Raw genomic sequence first — 23,343 nt, forward strand, 5'->3', positions numbered from 1 at the left:
TGAGTTTATTGTCAAAATCTATTAATATTCATCATAATTTATACATAGTGTTTAGAATCAACAGGTTGGAAGTTCACAAAGGTTATGACAGAAATGTGGTTATCATGGTGAAGTAAAAATAAACACAATTTTATTGATTGTAAACATGTTTTGTTTATACCTATAGCAAAGGAGAGAACATCTAAAAGTAACCTTTTTGTATCTGTATTATGTAACTATTTAGTAAAAATGTTGTTGTAAATTTATTTTTGGTAAAGCTCTTTGTCTGGTAAACTTTTTGTTGCTAAACTTATTGTTTGATAAATTTGTTGTTTGGTAAACTAATTTTTGGTAAATTATTTTTGGTAAACTTTTGGTTTGGTAAACTTTTGGTTTGGTTACCGTACCTGTTTTAGAGGAGAAAAATGGTTATTATAGACACTTATATTAATACAGCTGGAAAGACTTTGGTTTATATTACAAGGCATGATTGGTAAAAACAGAAAACAAATTGCAAAAATAATATAAAAATGTACATTAAAAATACACATGCCAACATTCCACAAACAATACATTAATGTATATATCTGATATAGCCATACTAACAATATACATGGATATTTTTAAATTTATACAAGGGGAATGGGGTTGAAGTAGACAAAGGGGACAAATAGACAGATATGGTAACGCAAAAAACCCCTGGGCTATATTTCAATTTTTGGTATAGACTTGACAAATAATTCCACTAATGAACATTAAAACAAAATTACGTTTTTTTACTAGGGGTGAATATTTCTAGGTCATAGTTTTATTAGACAGGTATGTTGAAGTCATCAGAGAAAATTACTTTCAAGGTCATTTACTGGGGACATTATTTTAATTTGTTATAAAATGTCACATGATGGTAAAATTATATCATGTATACTGTACAGGCCTTTGTTGTTGAAACGCCAGACGATGGGCTTTATACTGGTTTCGTCGGTAACGTCAAAGTAATAGTGAGGTAATTTTCACCTGGTATTAACCACACTTGATTGATGTCACCCTACTTCTCGGCAATCAGTCAGTTTTCCGAGCCAATAAGAACAGCTGAAATATACTTGAAAAAGCACCACCATGACAAAAATATACTTCACATAGAATGAAACAATAAATGAGTAGAAAAAAGGTGAAATAGCACATGAAAAAATATCAGCTTTTGGGATAATTAAAAAACAGGATGCTGAATAGATTAAGAGGAAATGAATGATGCGCACACCAATTATGCCGTGGATACTAAATTTCCAAATGAACGCGATCTCATTTATCTTTCATCAATCATGGAGAAAAACGTAAATGGATAAGATTAGATTAATGCCACGTTGAAAGGTATTAGCAGCTGTCTGTATGTGGCTTATTGATCAGCGTATGTTCAACATTCGGCAGGGTACACAGCGCAACAAATGAACATGATCGTAGAAAATATCTACATCAAATCCTAGACCTGGTCAATATTAAAGAAATGTCTGGCTTGTAAGTCGCGTCTTTAAAGTAAGATATAAAATGTACTATTTTCTTTTAAAGTACGCACACACACAGAGATTATCCTGGCAGAATGAGATTAAGAAAAATCCATTTTAAATCAGCGAGTTGGTCAATGTTTCTTTAAATAATGCTGAGTGGATTTAGGTTTATATGCTTCGTTCGCTGAGCTTGCGTCACCTCTGCTACCATGCGACCAGATGCTGGTCGTAGACCCAGTTGAACCTTTAAGACTTGGCAGAGATTTTGTACCTTTTCTGCCTTGTTTTAACTTTAAATTTTCTTCTTTAATTAAACTTAATTCACGTTTTAGTAGTACAAATTCTTTAAAGGTAACTTCCTCTTTTGAGGCAGAGTTTGATGATTGAATTTTTAATTTCTTTTTCAATTTTTCTAATTCATCTTCAACTTCGCGAAGTAAAACAGACAAGTTTGCATTAGCATTTCGTAAATCAAGCAGTGTGTTTGTTTTATCTAAAAGTTGCTCCTTGTATGAAACAGCATTCTCTCTGTGAACTAACATTTCGTTTTCAGCACCCTCAACCTGTTTCGTCAACCTAACAACCTCTTTCTTCAACTTAACTAACTCTGCATGGTCTTCGTAATTATAAGGCTCTGGAGGACAAGACAGTATACTTTCTTTATTTTTTAGTTGTAGGCTCAATTCACGTACCTTCTGCTTGGCTTCCTGTAGGTCCAGTGAGAGTTCTGAAGCCTGCTTCTCCAGTGGTCTAAGATTTTCAAGGTCAGCCTCCAGGATTTGACATTTGTTAGTATTTGCTGTATTATTTTCTTGCAATCGGATATTATCTTTTTTAAACTTCACAACTTCTTCAATTGCTTTTTCCATCTGCTGATTAAGTACCTATGGAGATATAAATTACACATTCAAATTATAACTGCTGTTTATAGGCTTGAACAAACTTTCTAATCGGCTAAAATTAAAATATTTTATTTATACTGGGCGAACTCTCTAGTTATGATCAGTGGCTGTGATGTACTAGTACACCTGGGTAACCTCCTACTCGTCTTGAAAGTTGTACTAGGTTCTTTAAAGTGCACATGAGCTAGATGTGTACACTGGACCTATAGTCCTTATCCGAGGAGACTTGTTCTACTACCAGAACCATGGAGTGAGTGAGGCTCAAACCCTTGCCGATGTTAATTTTGGAAATGTATTACGGTTTCACTGTCTTAACTGCTCGGCCACTTACAAGCTATAATAAGTGGCCTAGGGTATGATTTCTGAATTGTGATTTGAAGATCCTTGGTTTGAGTCCAACCTGTAAACTTATACGGAATCATAGCAAGTATTCAATATACAGTATCTACATCATATCAGAATCGGTTAGTTATGGTGTCCCCTGAATGGGGGTTGGGATGTTCCCCTTCTGTTTTCTTTCACATTAACATTTAAAACTGTTAAAACAATTTAAAAGTTTAATTCAAAGAAAGTTAATTCTACTGCATTTTAGTCATGCATAGTGACACGAAATTGTCTACTTACTTGAGTCTGAGTACAATTTATCTAAGTTCTATATCTAGAATCATGAGAATGCCAAGCGGCTAAATCAAAGAGTCACAAACAACAATAAATTAACTAACAAATATTATATAAATTTTAATAAGTTCACATACCGAAAGTACTAATCACGTACATACGTGACTTTGTTGTCACATGACCTTCCTTTTTATTCAGCACTTTGGGAATTCAGTTATTTCCAGCATTTATGTAATTTTAATTTTCAAACAAAAATGTACAGTATTAATCATTTTCTTTAACTAAACAGCTTAGATTATGGGATAATATTCACAATCTCACACAAAATAACAAATAAATAAAAAGCAAAAAGTATAAAAAATAAACAAAATTCTAAAACATATCTGTTGACATGCCAAATAATAAAAAAATAATAAAATATAAATACAAACATTTTATTTAGAATACTTATTAGGACAAAAACTATCTTAATATTACAAAAAATGTTGTCGATGGTTTAAATGAGAAAAATTTTGAAATATTTTAAAATGAAATAATTCTTTACAAAATATAATTTGTTGTGATGCCATAAACTATAACCGTATTACATTCTTGTTATGTAATCATAGAAAGTGATAATATGAAAAGAAAAAAAAAACTGAAAGCATTAAAAAATTAACACTACTACATTTTGCAAACACATCATTTCAGAAGTTGTAATCTGTCGCCTGTCAGGAAAACAGCCACATAGAGTTCATGTTAGTCCTTGGAGTTTAGAAATACTGAGTGTCACATTTGACAACAAAACCGAGGCTTATTACTTAATGTTACATCTACCACCTCAACACATTAAACACGCATCAAGACAAGATTCACGACAGACGACACAGCCGGAACAGGTAAAATGATATGCATATTAGCTTCCTCAATAATTACTATTTTACAGAATGTTCTGTATGTACGAATCGCTAGATGCTTATATTACAAATTATATTTTCTTTAATAAATGAAAATATTATATTTCACATTTATTTCACAGTTGTCATAATTATTTAGATATATATTTGTTAAAATGTTTACATTTGTATATCTCTTATAAATTATTGACAATTAACTTTAGACCTTAAAGTTTCAAGATATTGTAATAAAATACTTTATTACATACAAATGAATACTCTAAAGTCATATAATATTCATTTATACTTTACATTAACAATAGAAGAAACCCTTCTTTCAAACATCCTTATTAAGGGGATACTTCCCTGTGTGTGAGACAAACAAGAAGAACTATGTTATAACACTTTGGCCAACCCTTAAGGAGACACTTTCTTAGGTCCCAAAGAAGAACTCCAAAATTGAAACGGCCACATGATTGGAACTATTGAATTAGGTTTGCTGATGGTAAAGTTGCTCGATAAAATTCACAATCAACCATTTTAATTATTTATTGCTCGTTTCATATAATTTGACATATAAAACCTATTAATGAATTTACCATACCAGGAAACAAAAAAAACCCATTTTAATGTCATTAACATTGTGGTCTGCAAAATTCACTATGTTCCAGTCCTACTGTAGTTTATTTACTGTTTTCAAACCTGACTTGGCAAACAATTAACAAAAAATTACAATGTAATCTTATTCTAAATAAAATTATGTCCCCGTTTCTAGGAAAGTCTTGATACTATAAAACTACGATAATTGCTTAATAATGTTCAAACAAACAAAACTTGAACACTTTCCAAAAAGAAATTTTAAGAAAAAATGTTCTTAGAATCTAGAGAGATTTTGTCAAGTGTAAGACATGTATAAGCAATTAGAAATGGTCCCGTAGGCCCATCCAAATCAAAGACACGCTTCTCAACCACAGAACCGAGATTTTCTCATGAACTTATATGAAAATAACAGCCTGAAAGTTGTTATTATCTATTATGAATATGACTCATATTGATTATGAACCTATAAAAAAATAATTCAATAAAGAACACTAAAGTAAGAAGGTAACATTATTTCAAACAAAAGTACTAATATGAATTATTACTGTTGAGTTGATTTCTTAGGACGAAAGGTAACTATGCAAAGGTAACTATGCCTTTATGGTTTCCAAGAGATTTTTTTTTCCTGGAGTGACACAAAAATGCGCTTACTCAAGAAGCTTATGACAATTGGAAAATAAAGTTTTTTTGATATAAAAAAATACATAAAATTACATTATAAAAAAAAGAATTTTTCATTCTATTTTTGTTATTGTACAGTTTATTTTGTACCTACTTCTAAAAAACTATGTTATAATGATAAACAAAACAACTGTTAAGAAAGACCTTGGTATAATCCAGACCTTGATTTAAAAGGAGCGCCATGGCGCTGACGCTCCTTGGCGCTCCTGAAAACGATCAAAGGAGCGCCTAAAATAGCGCTCCCCAACCTGTTACAGTGCGTCATAAAAATATATAAGAATATTAACCCCGAATACAACACACAGTCTATATATAGTCGCGCAAACGATCTTTGTTATGGCTACCCCCGATAGGCTAGGCGCGCCTACGATCTTTGATGTTGCGAGAAAAATATCGTAAACAATTCATTCTAAATATAGTATCAGAACGTTTAATCGGTCGCTCAAAAAGACTGCCGACAGAAGACCGTAATTATACAGACCTAGTTTTTTTGGTCACATGGCATGAAACGCGATACTTTCTGCTTTTAACCGCAACATCTCACATGTTTTTTTTTTTTAACTCAGTACGAGAGGGTGGCTGGCCGACGATAAACAGTAATTAAGATCGTGTACCTGGATTTTGTGTCACATGACATGAAACATAATACTCTCTGATCTGATCTTAACTGCTCACATGTTTTCCCCTCCAAATTCTGGTCGGGCCTTTTCTTAAGCCTTAATTAATATGGAATATATATTTATTTTGCATATATTTTGTTGGTGTCCTAGCCTACATAGGCTAGGTGTGATTGTTTTTATAATTCGCTAACCCAAGGTAGGATTAAATAATTTATAGTGTAGGCCGCCGAAACTAGACTAGGCCTAGATAGCCTCGACTCTCTCTCTGCGTGAGCTGAGGTCCACGGACCCGATGTCGTCTCGTCGGCGGATTTCCAAATTAGGATAACCTATGCGTAGGCCTAGCTAGGGTGGCTACAAAAATTGTCAACTATCTTTAGATAGGATTTTAATTAGCAAACAATACATTGTTTGTTTTCATTGTCCATGCTTCTAAAGGCGATGACAATACAATGGTGTTTACTAACCCTACGAACCACCCTACGATCGACGCGTATTTAGATAATTATCATAACAATACATCGTAGACTAAGTTCAGAGAACAATGACCTACGATGAATTTTACGTGCGAGAGTACCATTTCCGGCCATCTAGAGGTGTCATTTATCAAAATTCGGCTCGCCGCAGGCCCAACCATGGTGGGCCTGTGCCTCGGATACTTAATCAAAATAATGGCTCTCCTCAACATATTGAGGAGAGCCATTAGGAGCTCTCCTCTTATATTTATAAATCAAGGTCTGATAATCATTAAAAAACATAATCCACAAATAGATGCGTGGTCGGTGTTAATGTTAAATAAACTAATACCGTAGTAATTTGCTATTTATATACTTATATCCATAAAAGATATTAAACAACATTAAATCGCAATGTAATGGCAATTTAAGGCCAATTAGGATCATCCTACGAGTAGCACGTAAGCCTTGACTCTAGTCACCTGAATTTAAATTTTCAAATGCAGCATTCAGGTGTTAATTGTGTTTTTGTCCAGTTTATTGCTAAGTACCTCATTATCTGTATTTGTTTACCTTTCCATTTAGTGACACTATGAATATTATGACATTATGACAATATGAATAGCTAAAAACAACATGAAGCAGACGACAGAAGAAAATGAAGCAGACGGAAGAAGAAGAATGAAGCAGATGACAGAGAACAAAATGAAGCAGACGAATGAGAACAAAATGAAGCAGACGACAGAGAACAAAATGAAGCAGACGACTGAGAACAAAATGAAGCAGACGACAGAGAACAAAATGAAGCAGACAAAATGAATCAGATGACAGAGAACAAAATGAAGCAGACGACAGAGAACAAATGAAGCAGACGATCGAGAACAAAATGAAGCAGACGGCAGAAGAAAAATGAATTAGACAACAGAGAAAAAATTTAGCAGAAGCAGACGAAAGAGAAAAAAATGTAGCAGACGTCAGTGAACAAAATGAATTTAACAACACAGAACAAAATGAAGCAGAAAACACAAATAAATTGAAGATGAGAGAGAAAAAATGAAGCAGATGACAGAGAAAAAATGTAGCAGACGCCGGAGAAAAAAATGCTGATGGAGGAGAAGAGAAAAAATGCATGATGAAGAATAAGATGAAGCAAACTACAGTAATTTATAACTGTTACGTTTATACATTGTCACTTTTCAGACAATAATGATGTTTAATGTCACATTAAGTTTTGTCTAGTCACCTTTCAATAGTTGTTAATGCAATAGTCTAGGTTGTTTTAAACCTAATTTGTCAATTCATAAGCAAAACTAACATATTCAACTTGAGAAATAACTATTGAAGTGACTAATTTGATTTTAATCTTTTTTTCACCTTTTGAAAATAGGTTTGAGGCCCAGTGTCAGAAGGTTGTAAACAGTGTTGCACCAAACTTCAACAAATATCAAGCAATGGTAATGTTTTAAAAAACATTAAGTGTACCCTTGATTATCCGATTGGTTTATTTTGTAATGCCATTCGATATTAGTTCTACTGCAAAGTAAAAGGTCAATTTATCGGTTCTATTACATGGTTCTATTGCATTTTCAATCAAAATTTGTGCCATGTTGTACTCTGTGACCAGCTAAATTGTGAGGGCTGCCATTTTTGGCTTGTCTCATCTATGTAAACTCCAACATTCATTTAAGATGGAAGCAATGGCTTTTTAATTGAATAAAAGTTTACTTTAGAACAGAAGATGTCTTACAAAAGGTCTATAAGAGTTAAAAAAATTTTTCTCACTATTCAACTTATAAAAATGTATTATTATTTGTATGAATGGTCCACAGATTACTTAATGGAAGCTGACAACAAATAACCTACGTAATATGAAGTTTTTTTTATCAGAAAATGTAACTTTTATGTAATTATTATTAAGCTGTCAAAAATGTAAGGGGTAAAAACAGTCAAGATCAGGGGACACAAATCAAATTCTCTTCATCATAATACTTGTCATTATAAAGATTTGACAACTTGGTAGTGCTATTGGGGACATGTCACCCTTTACAACCCCTTGCGTTATCAACAACCCACGAAAACATACCATACACAGATATTGTGGATTTCTTTCTAATCAAAATTACCTTCCATCGAATATCAGATTGATCTCCGACATATTATGATTGTAAATGTGAATGTTAAAATTAGCGTTGATACCTGTTTGAAGACAGTTGTGTACTCATTAAGATTCCCAGGGGCCTCTTATATAGCACTCCACTTTCCTTCAAACCAATATCAACGTATAATTTTGAATTGGACTGTGGCATTAACTAATAAAGCTATTATTATAGATACAGTCCAACTAAATTAAAGTTTTAAGAAAAAAAAAAACCAAAATAAATCAAACATGACATATGTTTTGATTTTTGACCCATTTATTTTGTATTTAAGTATGGGTGTGTCTCCAATAAAAGACCGCTTTTGAAACAAATGTTCTATTATAGTGGTCTTAATGGTTTTTATCAAACTTACCTCAAATCTGGTATCATTTTGGTCAAGTAATTTTAATTTTTCAATCAATTTTGCATTTACTGTTTCCAATTGGCAGATACGATTTTCAAACTGTAAAAAAAAAAGGAAATACATTTTTTGTTTATTAAAAAAGACTTTTTGTTATATTTTATTTCATTTTATTGCTGCAAGTTCTATACTTCAAAAAGTAACTTAATATCAAACATGGTTATATATGTTGTTTTAGGGGAAGCCACTTTTATCGATATTGCATTTCCCCACGGAAAATAAATAGTGTGTACATAGATCCACACAGACTAAAGTAGTCCCCACGGATTTGAGGTGGTCGTGCATGATTGAACACAGTCAAATGACCAGGAAATCACAGTAAATAAAATGATGAAAAGTGCCGCTTTGTGCGACCGATACTGTCGTAATAAAATACACAAAAAAAACACGTTTTGTTATAGTTAATAAGGGGAAATGAGACACGAAAACAACAGAGGGTGCTATACAAGCATTCTTATCAGTAAAAAACATTTGTTTGAAATTTAAATTCATAAATTTTTATATATATTATTAATGTATTTAAGTTTAAGTTTATAATGATTAAAAATATACATTTAAAATCATGATAATCTATTAAAATAACTTAATTTTAACATTAAAAAACCAAGGATACTACACATGTAGTTTCTAAAAATCATAAATTCATGTCAGAGATTTACTATCAATTTCTGGTTGCCAACTATAAATATGAAAGAATTTTTAATGGGGGCATATGTTGTTGACAGTTATATGATATCATTATGATGGAAATTCAATCAGAATCAATTAGAAGGTATTTGTGTGAAATGACATAACATCATCTGGGGGTAAAAATGTTTTTTTATACGTTTGTCGTGGTTCATTTGGATGACATCGTATTAAGATCTTTGATGCATTTTGACAAGATCTGGGTAAAATCACTTTACAAAATCGTTAAAACACATCAATCAAAAAAGCAATCAATCACGTTGTATTGTGTGCCACATATTCATAAAGTTCTCAACATCATAATTGTACGAAAAATGACTTTATATACTGTTTATATCAATGGTTTATCAATGGATTTAAAACGAAATTTAACCAGACAAAAACAGAATGAAAAGTAGCCAATGCTTTCTAAAGCTAGTTCCGACAAAAAAAGTGTGATAATATGCCCATGGTAGTAAAATGACATCATCATGTCCATATATGGACACATCACATTTTTTTGTCACATAAGGTTTGATAGTGTAGACAGAACTTTAACAAAAGTTCATTATGAGGTTGTGGTACTGTTTTTGACAAGAGTTTAGATTATTTTCTAGTTGGAAAAGAATCAAGTTTGTCTGATATTACTTTTCAATTACTAATTTTGCATTTAAATATAGATAAACAGAATGTGACTCATAAGCCATTAGATAGAATGTTGATAATAATCACTTATTTCAACACAATTACTCATTATAGCACAAAAGAATATAAGAACAATCAACTACAGTCCGCCTTTATGCATTAATATACTTCACACATAAATACAAACTTTGTCTCACTACCTGATATATCAAGCAAAAAGATTAATGAAAAGGATTTAAATTTACGAGGCAACAACCAATGACCGACTAAATTACAAATTGTTAATTAATTGTGTGCGACTATGTGCACTCCAACAACACAGTGGGTCGTGTTAAATCTTTCATTGAATTTACGGTAAAAAAGAAAATTAAGTTGGTTAATAGAATTACCGTTAACAACTTAAATGCTCAGTTGTACATGGAAAATTAATATAAAGAATAATTTAATTTAAAATTTTATTATGATAGGCAAAAGTAATTAAATTTAAAATAGTAAAGATGTACAAGGAGATGAAATTGGTTCAAACAAACACCAGTCCCTCTTAAGGACTTGAAGTGACACAGACCATATTTGTACCTCTGTAACATCTCAAAACCACCAATAAGAAGCAGAACACTAGACTAACCCGATCAATTATCAGTTTAAAAATTGATTCACAATTGAAAAGATCGCTTTATAAATTAATACGCAAACTATGGAAGTTTAATGTATTGTACTGCGCTATTAAATTTCCTAACTTGGTCAACGAAGCTTATGAATAGCGGCTTAATATGATTGGATTTCAATCGAGCTAAGGGTGAGTCTGCCGGTATTATCGCTTATAAACAACTTCCTCCCGGGTAAGTAGACCAGAAGGTCATGTGACAGTCAGGTGACGGCTTTATCATGATAGATTCATTTAGACTCAGTGTGTTTTTTTTTTTCGTTTTTTTTCCTTCAGTTGTTCCTGTATATCAATCAACGGGCAGGTAAGGACGTGAGTAATTGTGGGATACAACTGTTTATTAAAGGTAAAAATGTCTCTTGATGGTATATTTAACGCGACTTCCCTAGTGGCTATTGTTAATAGTCTATTATGGTCAGTCTCATAGGGTATTGTTCCGGTCTGGCAGAAGTGTTACATTGGTGGACAAATGTTTCAGTTTTATATTAGGACAATTTTGTTGGACTGTCTCTAGGTGTCCAAGTATCTTTTAAACAAATGTCAGATGGCTGTTTTAAGGAAGTCTACCGTAATATGGGTATTTTCATTAATCTTTAGTCTTCTCCAAAATGTTCTGATATTGTTGAAGTCTACTGCAACATGGTGATTGAGACAAATGACCACTGCTTTACCCACTTTTATTGGTTGCATTGAATTCAAAGTTAGCCAATGGTAGTTACTCTAATAACTCCAATGCAATATTTTCCACCACCACCTTTCGAAAATCTTTAAAATTCTGTTTTCATCATTGTAACAAAATTATGTCTAACTAATTTCTGATATGGGTTATGTCTTGTCCCGATATCCAGGTGTTTAAAGACCTTCGATGACATCAGATGTCTATCCTTAATTAGCATAATTCGTTGTTATTCATCAGTAGACAAAAACCCACCTGCGAGGGATAAAATTAATAAGTATGGGGTCAAATTTGCTGGTTCTGGTCCAGTACTCAAAGTTAAATGAGATGAGAGACAAGGTCATGCATGCCAGTGATATACCTAGTCATTAAAAAAAAACAGTAGTGATTTTTAACTTGCGCTTTTCATTTAGTGGGTCACAAATGACTACGAACAGTCTTACTCTATCTCAAGCACTGTCTACAATAGATATCCATATTTGGGCATATCAGTACCATATTTGGGCATATCACATTTTTGTTCACATAAAGTTTGATAGTGTAGACAGAGCTTTAGGTCTGTCTTGCCTAATAAATGTAACTTATTATTATAAATAGGAATACTTTCTGATAAATTTAAATGGCTGACAAAATGACCAACAATCAAATCTACTAACTACTTTTTATCTCGTACACTAGTATGGGAAAACATACAGACCGGCTGTCACATACAACACATATGACTTTTTAGGAACCAACACATTCATTCAACAAATATATTTCTCTATGTTAATTTATTCTGTCTAATTCTCCCACCGGAAGATGACAAAACATAAGCCAAATTGAATAGTGAATACTTCTTTATCTTAAATCTCATCTGGTTAGGATTTTCTCTCGAAAGCCCGTCACAATTTGTATAAAAAAACAGGAAGCGTACGCGAACAAGCATAGATCAAAGAGACAGATAACAAACAACCACCTGTCCGAGAACATCAAGAAATTAAACCAATTGGGATGATTAAGATTCTACTACTTCATAAAAAAATTAAAGCTTTAAACTTCAACACGGTTAATAATAATATAAGGTATTTATGTAACACACATTGATGAGGCCATACTGTATAGCGAACGCACGTGTATGCGAGGAGATAAATGTCCATGTGTGATTTAGTGACTACGTGAGATTAAATCAAATTAAAAAAGTGGAAATTTTGTGTCACGTTCAAATAAAAATTTATTGGGAAATGTGTAAAGGGCGCATTGTAAAATAAAATCCCATCAAATTATCGTGACAAACGACGATGCCAAAACAATGGCTGCAAAAACCATACAAGATAGAAAAAAAATAGATATTATTGTAATTAAACAAACTGCCAATTTATTGAATATTTATGGTTTAAAAATCGCATTGCAATGCATATGAATACGTTGGTATATTTTTAATCTACGACATGGGAGTAAAGAGTAAACCAAGCAAAGCAAGCTTTTGTTTTTGATGTTAGACGAAGAAGGACAATAGTTTAATGGACCGTGCTGTTTGGAACATGAATTCCGTCATTGTTGAACAACCATCACGGCCTGTTAAAACCTCCGCCTTCATCTAACATCCCAAAACGAAAACTCGCTATTAGCTAACATCAGTACAGTATGTATTGTAGATTATTTAAGAATATATAACATAACAGTTGTATAGTAAAATACGAGAAGACAAATGTAGGACCGATAAATCGTACGTGTGCGATTTAATTACTCTACTGGAGATGGGCCAGAGTGGGCTTAAAAATCACCATGGGCTTAGACCATGTCATAGTTGAAGGGGCCTGTTTAAGTGTGTCTCAAGCCATCTCCTTTTATTGGTGAAATCATGAATGACTAAACAGTGTCATATGTTTGATGAACATTAACAAATGTTAATCATACATTTCAACATAATGTATTTTGTGAAGACAACTAAATCAAAACATATTTAATCATTAAAACCTTATCAAATATTTTGACATTCTCAACAGAAAAATGTCATCTCTCAATTCTATAAAAAAAATTACATGACTTGGTTTATACAATTAAAATTAAACCCATACTGACATTGAACGTATTTTTTATTGTACTTTAACGAATTAGCAGACATATATATTTATCTCTGTTTAATTTATTATTCTAAAGATACATTTAAAATTAGGGCGCACGTTCCTGCCTCACGTTTCTACTTGCTTCGCTATATTAAGTTTCCTTATACTTCTCAACCCAAGAGATTGTCCTATTTTTCTGCAAGCGTCTTAAAACACCTAATGTGAACCGTACTTGTAGGCTGCTGCGACTTAATTATCTTCGTGATTCATGCTTTTAGAAAAGCATGTGTCCATCAAACATGGATGGATTGATTGAGCAGGCATTAACTAGAATCTCAGTTTTAACCGAGAACTTGACATTTAAAGATGTGTTTTTTTTGTTTTCTTTAATCAATTTTGGATTTTTAAAAAGCATTTAGAACGATGAAAATGTTAGAAATGTTTATGGAGAAAGGAACAGGCTTTAGTGGTTTAGTATAACAGGCAACTGAAACAGGTTTAAATATGCCAATGTACAATTGGGTATCTTTAATTTACATTATATTATTACAGTATACACTATTGTATAGTAAAGATCTTGAATCAAAGATAAATAAACTCAAACTTTGAATTGACGAAAGTTATTCATGTTTGCAAAAAACAATTCACAAAAAAATAGGTACAGTTGTGTATTTTGTATTATGGTTTTATCAGGCATATATACTTTTGTCTAATTTTTGGTAGAAAATAATGATAAATTAAACATTAAAATGGCTTAAATCAACAAAATTTTATTTTTCCAGGGGACCTACAGTAGGACATGTGACATGACGCACCTAATAAGGAATCAGTCGATAACAGATGACTATGTGACAATAAACTCAATCACCATTGGATAATTAGGACAAGTCAGCTGGTCCGAAATTTTGGACAGGTTCTGTAATGTTACACAGGAACAGAGTTTAAAAATTGCAAAATCATCTTCATATTAAGTTTTTAGATTTAAATTTCATAATAGTTTAGAATTAATGGGCTGCCTAGGGATAAATATGTTGAATGAGGGGACGTCAAAATGCAGTCAGTTATTATTGAATGTAATCATTCTTGATAAGAAAAAGTATGATTAGTGTAACATTTTAATACTATTATAAAAATTATAACTGAAGAGGAATCTATAAAAATAGATATTTTTGGTATGTCCTATTAGATACAATAGTAAAACAATTCACATGGTCTGTTTTTTTATTTTTTATTTTGTGACTCATTCTGATAACGGCATAATTTTATAATTTTACCAAAGGTTTTGGTATAATGAAAAAATGTAGTTTTAAAAAGGCTATTCACAGTGTACAGTAGTTGGTTGGTGGTTGTTCCTGAAATTACTTGTTCATTAATAATTCTGCACGATGCAAACCTTCAAACAATATTCAATTAGAGGAATTTGACAGAATTTTAAATTGTATTATAATTGTACATCATTTTCATTTAACGTACGCAAGAGACTGCTGTAAAATAATTCACTGTTTATCGGGGATGCGAGAAGTGGAAAACATGTCTAATTCAATCGCATATATACCCAAGATATGTGCACAGAAAATGGTACACTGATGTCATCCAAGTAAAGTAATTAAACAATTAGTGACATGGCTGACAGGAAAATGGCAGAAATACGTGTCTTTGCTCACCTCCGCGACAGCTGTTCGTAGGCACCTGTGGAAGATTGGGTATAGTCCAAATCATAACATGAAAAACAATTTGTAATGTTTGTCGTTAAATGTTATGTGATGGCAGATGAATGTAAACTTGACTTGTCACCGCTTATTCGTAGATACCAGAGTCAATTTCAAGAGAGAGGGGAGAGTGGGTATTGCTGATAAGAATAAAAACTTCTCTGTAACCCTCAAACTATTCCTAAACGGGACAAATTTAGACAATTTGGACCAAGGTATTTGATTCCTATGATACCATAATTAATCTTAAACTGAAAATCTACAGTATGATTTATCAGAACTTGAGAGGATTTAGAAATTCAATTCTTCATTTATGGAGTAAACTACACTATATAAAACTATACATCTTTTTCAATCTCATTACTAAAACTCTAAGAAGTTACAACAAGCTTTATTTGGTAAAAGAATGCAAAAACAAAATTTTGTCCAAACAGCGAAGAGAGTAGTGACAATGTCCACACAACGAAAGTGTCTGGGATGTGCTTTAACGAACATCTGTACTTAAATTCACATGGGACAAATACCACCTTTAAAATTAAAAAATACGATAAACCTATTCATCGCTCAGTGAGGATATCCATGTGACCGAAGGGCTTACAAGGGTAGTCTGGGACATTTACGTATGAACACCTGTACTTTACTTGACGTGGGATTTGTATTCAACCAGATCGTACATGACAAACTTGTGGAAATTGGCACATTTGGTTTGTTCTCATACCTAGTCTTCTTCCTTCTCACTCTTCACCAATAATAAACTCATGACCTGAAATTAACGACATCCTCATGTTGCGACATTACTATTTTAGGGGTACGTTGTTTTCATAGTCTAAATTTATGTACACGGCTGTGAGATGTATTTCCATAACAAACATGAAAGCAAACCATTAGTAGTAAATGGTTGGGTAACAAAATGTTAAAAAGTCTGTTCCATAAAGTTTTTTTTTTTTGTTCCTTCAATTTGTTTTTCAGTTGTAAATGTAAATTTAAAATCAGTATTGAAAGACCAGGCAAAATAAGCAGAAAATTAGTAGACGGAAAATAAAGAGGATAAAATAATAGTAGATCTCTGGCAACATTATTTTAAGATTTGTTTGTTTTGTTATTGAGTGCGAATGTATACTAGGGATGATTAACACTCAAGCAAAGGAATAGCATGAAAAAAAAGCAGTAATCAACGGCAGTAATTAGTAAGTGATTGAATAAATCAAGGTAGAAATTTATCAGAAACAGAACAATTACTGAGATTATGTTTACAAAAGATTCACAACCTTCAGAAGACTAATAACGATTTTAACACTACACTAGCCTAGAGAATTAAGTTTTAAAATCCCTGACGTAGAAAAACAATAGAGGAAAAACAATAGACAGTGGAGTGAAGGAGATATTTTAGTAAAATGCATCTACTTTAACAGCGTAAATTAAAACTCAATAAGAAAAACAAAGCGGGATTACAGCATGAAGGACAATAATAACATGAGATCTTTAATAGTGAATTAATCCTTAAATCGTATGGTTAGAAAAACAAAGCATGGAATATAATAGCTGGTAGAGAGGGAAGCTCCACTAATGCATAGATTAATCAACAATTAACAAAATAATAGTAAACACAACGAGTAGTGTTGATTGTCTTGGTAAAGCTTGGTTCCCACTTAAGACATACCACAAAATTTGACCAATCACAACGCAATGGATCATCCTAACTGTCGTTTGTGATTGGTCAACTCACTTGCGTTGTGCATACAAAGGAGTGTCTTTAAAATTTCCAGAAGTATTTTGTAATAAGAATGAAGAACTTGGTCCATAAAAACAGGTCCAATCAGTCAAAAGGGTGGCTGAAAAAGGTGGGACCCAAAACACAAGTTACTAGGCAGTGGCTTTTAAAATGTTAGGATCATTGGCTTAATGTCCTTTCTGAAGGACATAGCAATGACCGTATGTTACCGTGTAGAACTATGGGCGCGTTTATACAACACGCTATTACACGCATATTCTACACGCCTACGAGAAGTGTGTTGTATAACAACAAAGAGATTCCGTGTAATGAGATTTTAATTGCAAAAAAGGCTACTTGGCTGAATCCTAAAATTTGGTGGATTCCGTTACCGTGTTGGAAGTGTCCTCAGGGTATATTTTGACCTCTCGTTAAAACAGGTCGTAATATCAATCTTGTCATGCGACGTTGCTAACAAGATTGGGCCCATTTATTGCTGCTTCGCTGCCAGCAATCCTCCTACCACGTCTTAAGCGTGGTTCCCACTAGCGACGCAACACAAGTACGTAACGCAAACGCAAGTGAATTGACCAATCACAATCGATGGCTTATTTGCTTGTGATTGTCTATAACTTCGCTTGTCATTGGTTAAAACGCTTGCGTTGCGTTTACGTCCTTGTGTTACGTTCTATTGGGAACCAAGCTTTATGCCTAGCCTAGTGGGGCCAACTCGTAGTGGTAGTAGGCCTCTATCGTTTCCCACTCCAAACAGAATAAAAAATAACATCGCAAAAATGGCATCTTCTTCCATAGTGTATAGATGAAACAATGAAACCCTTAAAATAACTTTTATTAATTTAAATGAACCGAGAACAAAATAAACAACAATGCAAACGTGAACGAATACAATAATGAAAATGGTAAAAACCGCGCGAATACATCGGACAGCGAGGAGGCGACGATGATTGTTGACAACCCAGCCAATTCAAGCGATCAACGATTTGACCTTTTATCCTAGCATGCACTGCGTGCTGATGAAACTTCCGATACAACACAGTATCATGATTTCTAGTATAACAGCAAACGTTAATGTGGGTTGACCTCGGTCCGAACAACACGCTAAAAATTAAAGCCGTGTTCAAATTTAGGGTGTTGTATAAACACGACTTAAGACAGCACTGTTTGCTGTATTACATGTACTATACAATATAAGTTATGTACATTCAAATTAACTATATTCAATTACCTGATGTTTTTCCTCTAGCCATGTATTCTCACCTTCTAGTTTCTCAGAAACAACTCTCATAATCTGAAAAATTAATTAAAGGAACTGATTGTGAATTCAAAGCAATCATTCAGATGAACTGGAATTCAATTGAAGTAAAGTTATTTTTTTCGGTACAATGATTTAGGATCCAGAGATGTAGCAAGCATCGGTGCCACAAGGTACAGGAGGAGATATAGTTGTTTCATTGCGTTTGTATACAAACTTATGATGGTTATCTATAAGGCAAAAGTTAACTTTGCCGATAACTGAAATAAATATGAAACACGTATCAATCAATCAATATCAATAACATGTTATTGTTTAGGTACTGTAGGTGTTTATTTGTGGGGAGGAAGAATGGGGGGAGAGATTGGGAGGGGGGGGGGGGCTGAGAGATTGGGGGGGGGGAGAGATTGGGGGGAGAGGAAATACAACTACAGTGGTAATAAATTCAAACTCTGGTCAACTTGCATGACAAATTTTTAACTCAGTGGTATATACCAGAAAATAAACACCCAAAATACGCTTTAATTTTAATATTGTTCATCAAATATTGGTAGATTCTTTGTCCGTAGTATAAACTGTATAATGTACTGATAGCATATCCAGTATTTAAACAAACAAAACTTAACAAGGAATTATTTCCTAAAAACGATAAGGATGTTTCCCCTATTGCAATGTAAGAAGTTTGCATTCATATCAAATCACCTACAGTATTAAAGTCAGAAACTTACAAAGGGATCATCTAAAAAACTCATCAGTGCACTTAAAACAGCCAGGGATTACTCATATCTTGAAATCAAATGAAAAACTGATTTAAGACTTTTAAATTGTTTTGATATCAGTATCGAATACTAAATTTTCTTTTACATTTTCTAAATTAAATATTTTGAAACATTATTGGTTGAAAAATATTGCTATTAAAAAAAAAATTAAACTCAACCTTAAGTAAATTAACATATTTCTAAATTTTTGAGTTATATGTATAGTTAAAGGTAAAGGTATTATATATTTGTCCTCAAGCTTAACTGGAAACTGAGGAAATTCGGATTAGGCCCTCCACGGACCCACGGCATCCAGCAGTGCAGCGCCTACCAGATCAGCACACCGGGATACGATCCCCTACTCTTTTCGAATAGTGTACCGAAGTTCTTTAACATGCACTGTTAAGGCTTTACATCCCATCTCGAGGCAATGAGAGTAAAGCATCTTGCCAAAGGATGCAATTAGTATGGTACAGATAACCTCGAACCCATGCCTATCACATGCTAGTCCAATATTACCATTACACCATCACTCTCCAGTATATACAGCACCCGCCGCAATTTCTAGACGGTCTCCCATCCAGAACGCAACCGGGCCAAACGTTGCTTAACTTCGGTGATCTGATGAGAACTGGTGTTTCAACGCAGTATGGCGGTATTGTACTACTATTTACCTCCGCCAAGGAGGTATATGTAATCGGTAGCGTGTGTTTGTTACTTGGCAAAAAAGAATTTTGCCAAGTATAGTATTCACTTTGTTTCTATGTATGTTTGTATGTTTGTTTGTTTGTTTGTTTGTTTGTTAGCACGATAGCGCCTACCGTTTTCAAGTTATCGTTCTGAATTTTTGGGTGTAGATAGGTATATATTGTCAGACCATGCCTATTGAAAATCAACAAAATTGGTTTATTAATAACTTCACAAATAACAAAAATGATATTATTTTCAGACCGGCTAGTGTTAAAAGATAGGAGACAATTTTCAAAAGCCGGCGAGCAGTCTTAAAGTAACAAGTGTACTGAAATTGCATTTTCTCGAGAACTACTTGTCCAAAAAACATCATTTTTGTACAAGAGGCAAGAGTTATAAATTGTGATTTTTAATTTTAAAACAAAAGTTGATTCAGTGTACCAGCTTTTTTATACGAGTAGTTTTAAAAAACCTATTTCTTTTCAAATTCACCCGTTTGTTTTTGGCGTTGCTGTTCTATTGTTATTCAAATTAAACTATTGTAAGTTGATAATTAGTTTTGTTAGCACCAGCGTGTGTCCTTCCTTATTTCATCAGGTATATACTTACAGAACATGCCTATTGATTTTCAGGTAAATTGATATATTACTACATGGGTTAAGGCAGAGGCGCCGCAAATCGGTACAGCTTCAAGACACTCCTCGATCATTATTCTGGTCAATCTTGATTTTAGAAAGGTCATTGTTGCAATGCCGGAGATGTTTGTATCAAAAAATTATTTAAACAAATTATTAACCCCAGCAGGATTTTAACAATGTAAAGCTAATACCTAAAGCAAAAAAAATGTATCTTTCAACATGCTCCGAGTCAGTGGATATATTTTGCCAAGTATTTCACTCAGTTTCTGAGTGCTTTCATTTGTTTGTTTGTTTGTTAGCAGGATTACTCAAAAAGTAATTACAAGATCTTTACCAAAATGAATATACAGATAGATATGTGGTCAAGGACCATTCCATTAAATTTTGGAACCATTGTCCCAATTCTGGACCACTTTTTAGTATACTTTTCAGACCTGCTAGTGTTAAAAGATAGGACAGAATTTTTCAAAAGCCGGCGAGCAGTCTTAAAGTAACAAGTATACTGAAATTGCATTTTCTCGAGAACTACTTGTCCAAAAAACTTCATTTATGTACAAGAGTTATAATTTGTGATTTAAAAAAATAATTTGATTTAATGTGCACGTATTTTGATGCCAGTAGTTTAAAAAACCTATTTTCTTTTCAAATTCACTCGTTTGATTTTCGCGTTGCTGTTCTATTGTTAGTCAACTGAAGCTATTGTTAATTGAAAGGCTTGTTGCATAACCATTACACCAAACTCGCATACACATGCTTGTAGTGAAATTAGCCAATTCACAAACAGCATTAAGACACACACAAATATATATATATATTTTTTTTTTACCGGAGAAATAGAATTTTACAGTAGGCGGAGGTATGCACTCTCGGAGTGGCTTTCTAGTATTTAATATATTATTTATATTATATACTAATCTGTCATTGTTAATTATAGTAAGTTATATAAAATAATGTTTTTGTAAAACTTTCTGTGTTATGCTTATTCAACAAGCAAGCAATCTTTAAAATAATATGATGAAACCAAAAAGATAACAGCTATCTAATTTAAATACTATTACAATTTAGAAGAAAAAAGGAAAGGTGGGCGAGGGGGGCATAAAGGAGGGGAAAACAAAATCTAGATATAGAAAGGATATCCCAGAATCCCTCGGGATATGTCATTGGTAAATACATGACATCCTTAATTTCCACTTCAGGTTCCCGAGTGTTTCTATGGAAGGAAGTTACCGGTGAATTACAAGGTGCGCTTTCGTGAATAGTGCCATCTGTAATTCATAACAATCAGAAAAACAAACGCATCAATCCAAGTACTTTCCAAATCAGACTTCAGACAGAATAAAATCAAGTTAAGTAAAAAGGAAACAGACAGATTTGGATGACATATTTTTTTAAAAGGATGAGCATTTCTTTTATAAAAAAACAAATTAAAAATGTTTAAAAGCTTCCAAAAATACATTTAACCAAACAAGTATTTTTTTTTTTTAAAGAAAATTATGAAAATATGGTCAACAAAATTAAATTTAAATTCTTTCAACTGTACTTTTTAATAAAATTGGTTTTCCATAAAAATCAATCTCAATTGTTGAACTTCAACTGAAAAATATTATATTTTTTGTTTTAAACAAACATGAAAAATCAATATCATCAATATAGATAGATACATAGTAAAGCATACGTTATATAAGGTTGTCATTAACATTAGGTTGAGACTTGAATATTTAAGACTGAACTTATTTCATCAAACATGTGTAGGATGATAGACCTACACTATTACCCTGTCGTAATCCCAAAATGGAATAAACGAACATAGGATTAAGCCCATCTATGGTACAAACCCATGCTAAAATTTGGAGTAATTTCATGAAAATGGCATGTAATTGTGGGTACAAGAGTATAACCCCTTCTTCCTCTTAAACTTGACACAATGGGGTAGGTGGGGAGGGACGAAGGTCATTTGTTATAATTATATACAAGTAAGCAATGGTATTTCTTAATACTAAAGCAAAGAAACTAAATTTGAAACAACTCGTCCTTTAATTAGTTAATGTAATGTTATCACTTAAGGAAGAGCCTGGTTTATCAAAAGTCAGAAGTTGTAAAGTGAATATGATTGAGGTTGTTCAAGACCCTTTAACCCTTGACCTCAACATTACCACAATACATCAACTTGTAAATTAGATTAGTTACCCACAGCCGGAAAAGGCTAGGAAAAGAGCCGCTAGCTATCTTAGAAGATGATATTTACGTACATTATTTCTGTCAAAGTGACTAGCTGTCATATGATGAAAGTTGGTTAATAAGGTGAACTAATTAAAATCAAAGTGAACATTAATTTATAGGGCATCAAATTAAAGTACATTAACATCTCCTAATTATCAACTTCCTAATTACAAATTTTATTTTACAAACCTAATTTACGGTGATGATTTCATTACTAAAAAAAGCTTGTTTTAAATGTATTTGTAACTTTCGAGCCAATTCAAAACTTAAGAATACAGTTTTGTATACAAATTGAAATAAGTTTTTTGTGACTGTTATAATAGTATTGTATCTTTTGAGCTAATTTATTAAACTACTTACATACCATTAGAATAGAGTTTTGTAAGAATCTTAACTTATATTATATTTATCTAAATGACTTTTGTAACAAATTCAACAATAGATCTGGAAAATATTTGACCTGATGATGATAATATTTTACCATTACTAAAGACAAAGTAATTTTGTTTTGAGTGATGTCTGCAAAAAAAGTCTACACATTCTAATATTTTATAACTAAAATAAAGAACAATTATCTATTTAGACCTTTCTCTTAAATGTTTACCACTTTTCATGCATTCATATGACGAAGATTGATGGTACCATCAAACAAAAAATGAGGTACAGTAAGGCACGTGGTATACATAAAATACTATATAATTTAACTATTTAATAATATTGTTTAAATATTTACTTTATTTATCATTGAATAGTATATTTAACAACCCATAGCTGTAGTAGATTGACAGTTTTTACATTACATAATATTGTAATTACCCGTTATATAAGCATAACCACTTTCTTTAAAAAAAAAT

General features: G+C 32.5%; 1 protein-coding gene and 1 long non-coding RNA gene across 2 annotated transcripts in view; one reads left to right on the forward strand and one right to left on the reverse strand.

The window, feature by feature from the left end:
- Window positions 1-1,511: 1,511 nt before the first annotated feature.
- The window catches only part of LOC140056902 (uncharacterized), a 29,249-nt gene continuing 7,417 nt past the window's right edge, over window positions 1,512-23,343 (reverse strand). Inside the window, exons 4-6 of the mRNA XM_072102424.1 lie at window positions 18,157-18,219; window positions 8,744-8,833; window positions 1,512-2,365 (exon numbers count right to left, since the gene is read on the reverse strand). Coding sequence (XP_071958525.1) covers window positions 1,613-2,365; window positions 8,744-8,833; window positions 18,157-18,219 — 906 coding nt within the window. The 3' untranslated portion in view covers window positions 1,512-1,612. The remainder of the gene's footprint in view (window positions 2,366-8,743; window positions 8,834-18,156; window positions 18,220-23,343) is intronic.
- Window positions 5,451-8,026, forward strand: LOC140056903 (uncharacterized). The gene is made up of 3 exons (XR_011846839.1): window positions 5,451-5,973; window positions 6,818-7,391; window positions 7,620-8,026. It is a non-coding gene; the product is annotated as an uncharacterized lncRNA (long non-coding RNA).

Source organism: Antedon mediterranea, chromosome 8 (assembly GCF_964355755.1).
Source record: "Antedon mediterranea chromosome 8, ecAntMedi1.1, whole genome shotgun sequence".
NCBI lineage: Eukaryota > Metazoa > Echinodermata > Crinoidea > Comatulida > Antedonidae > Antedon > Antedon mediterranea.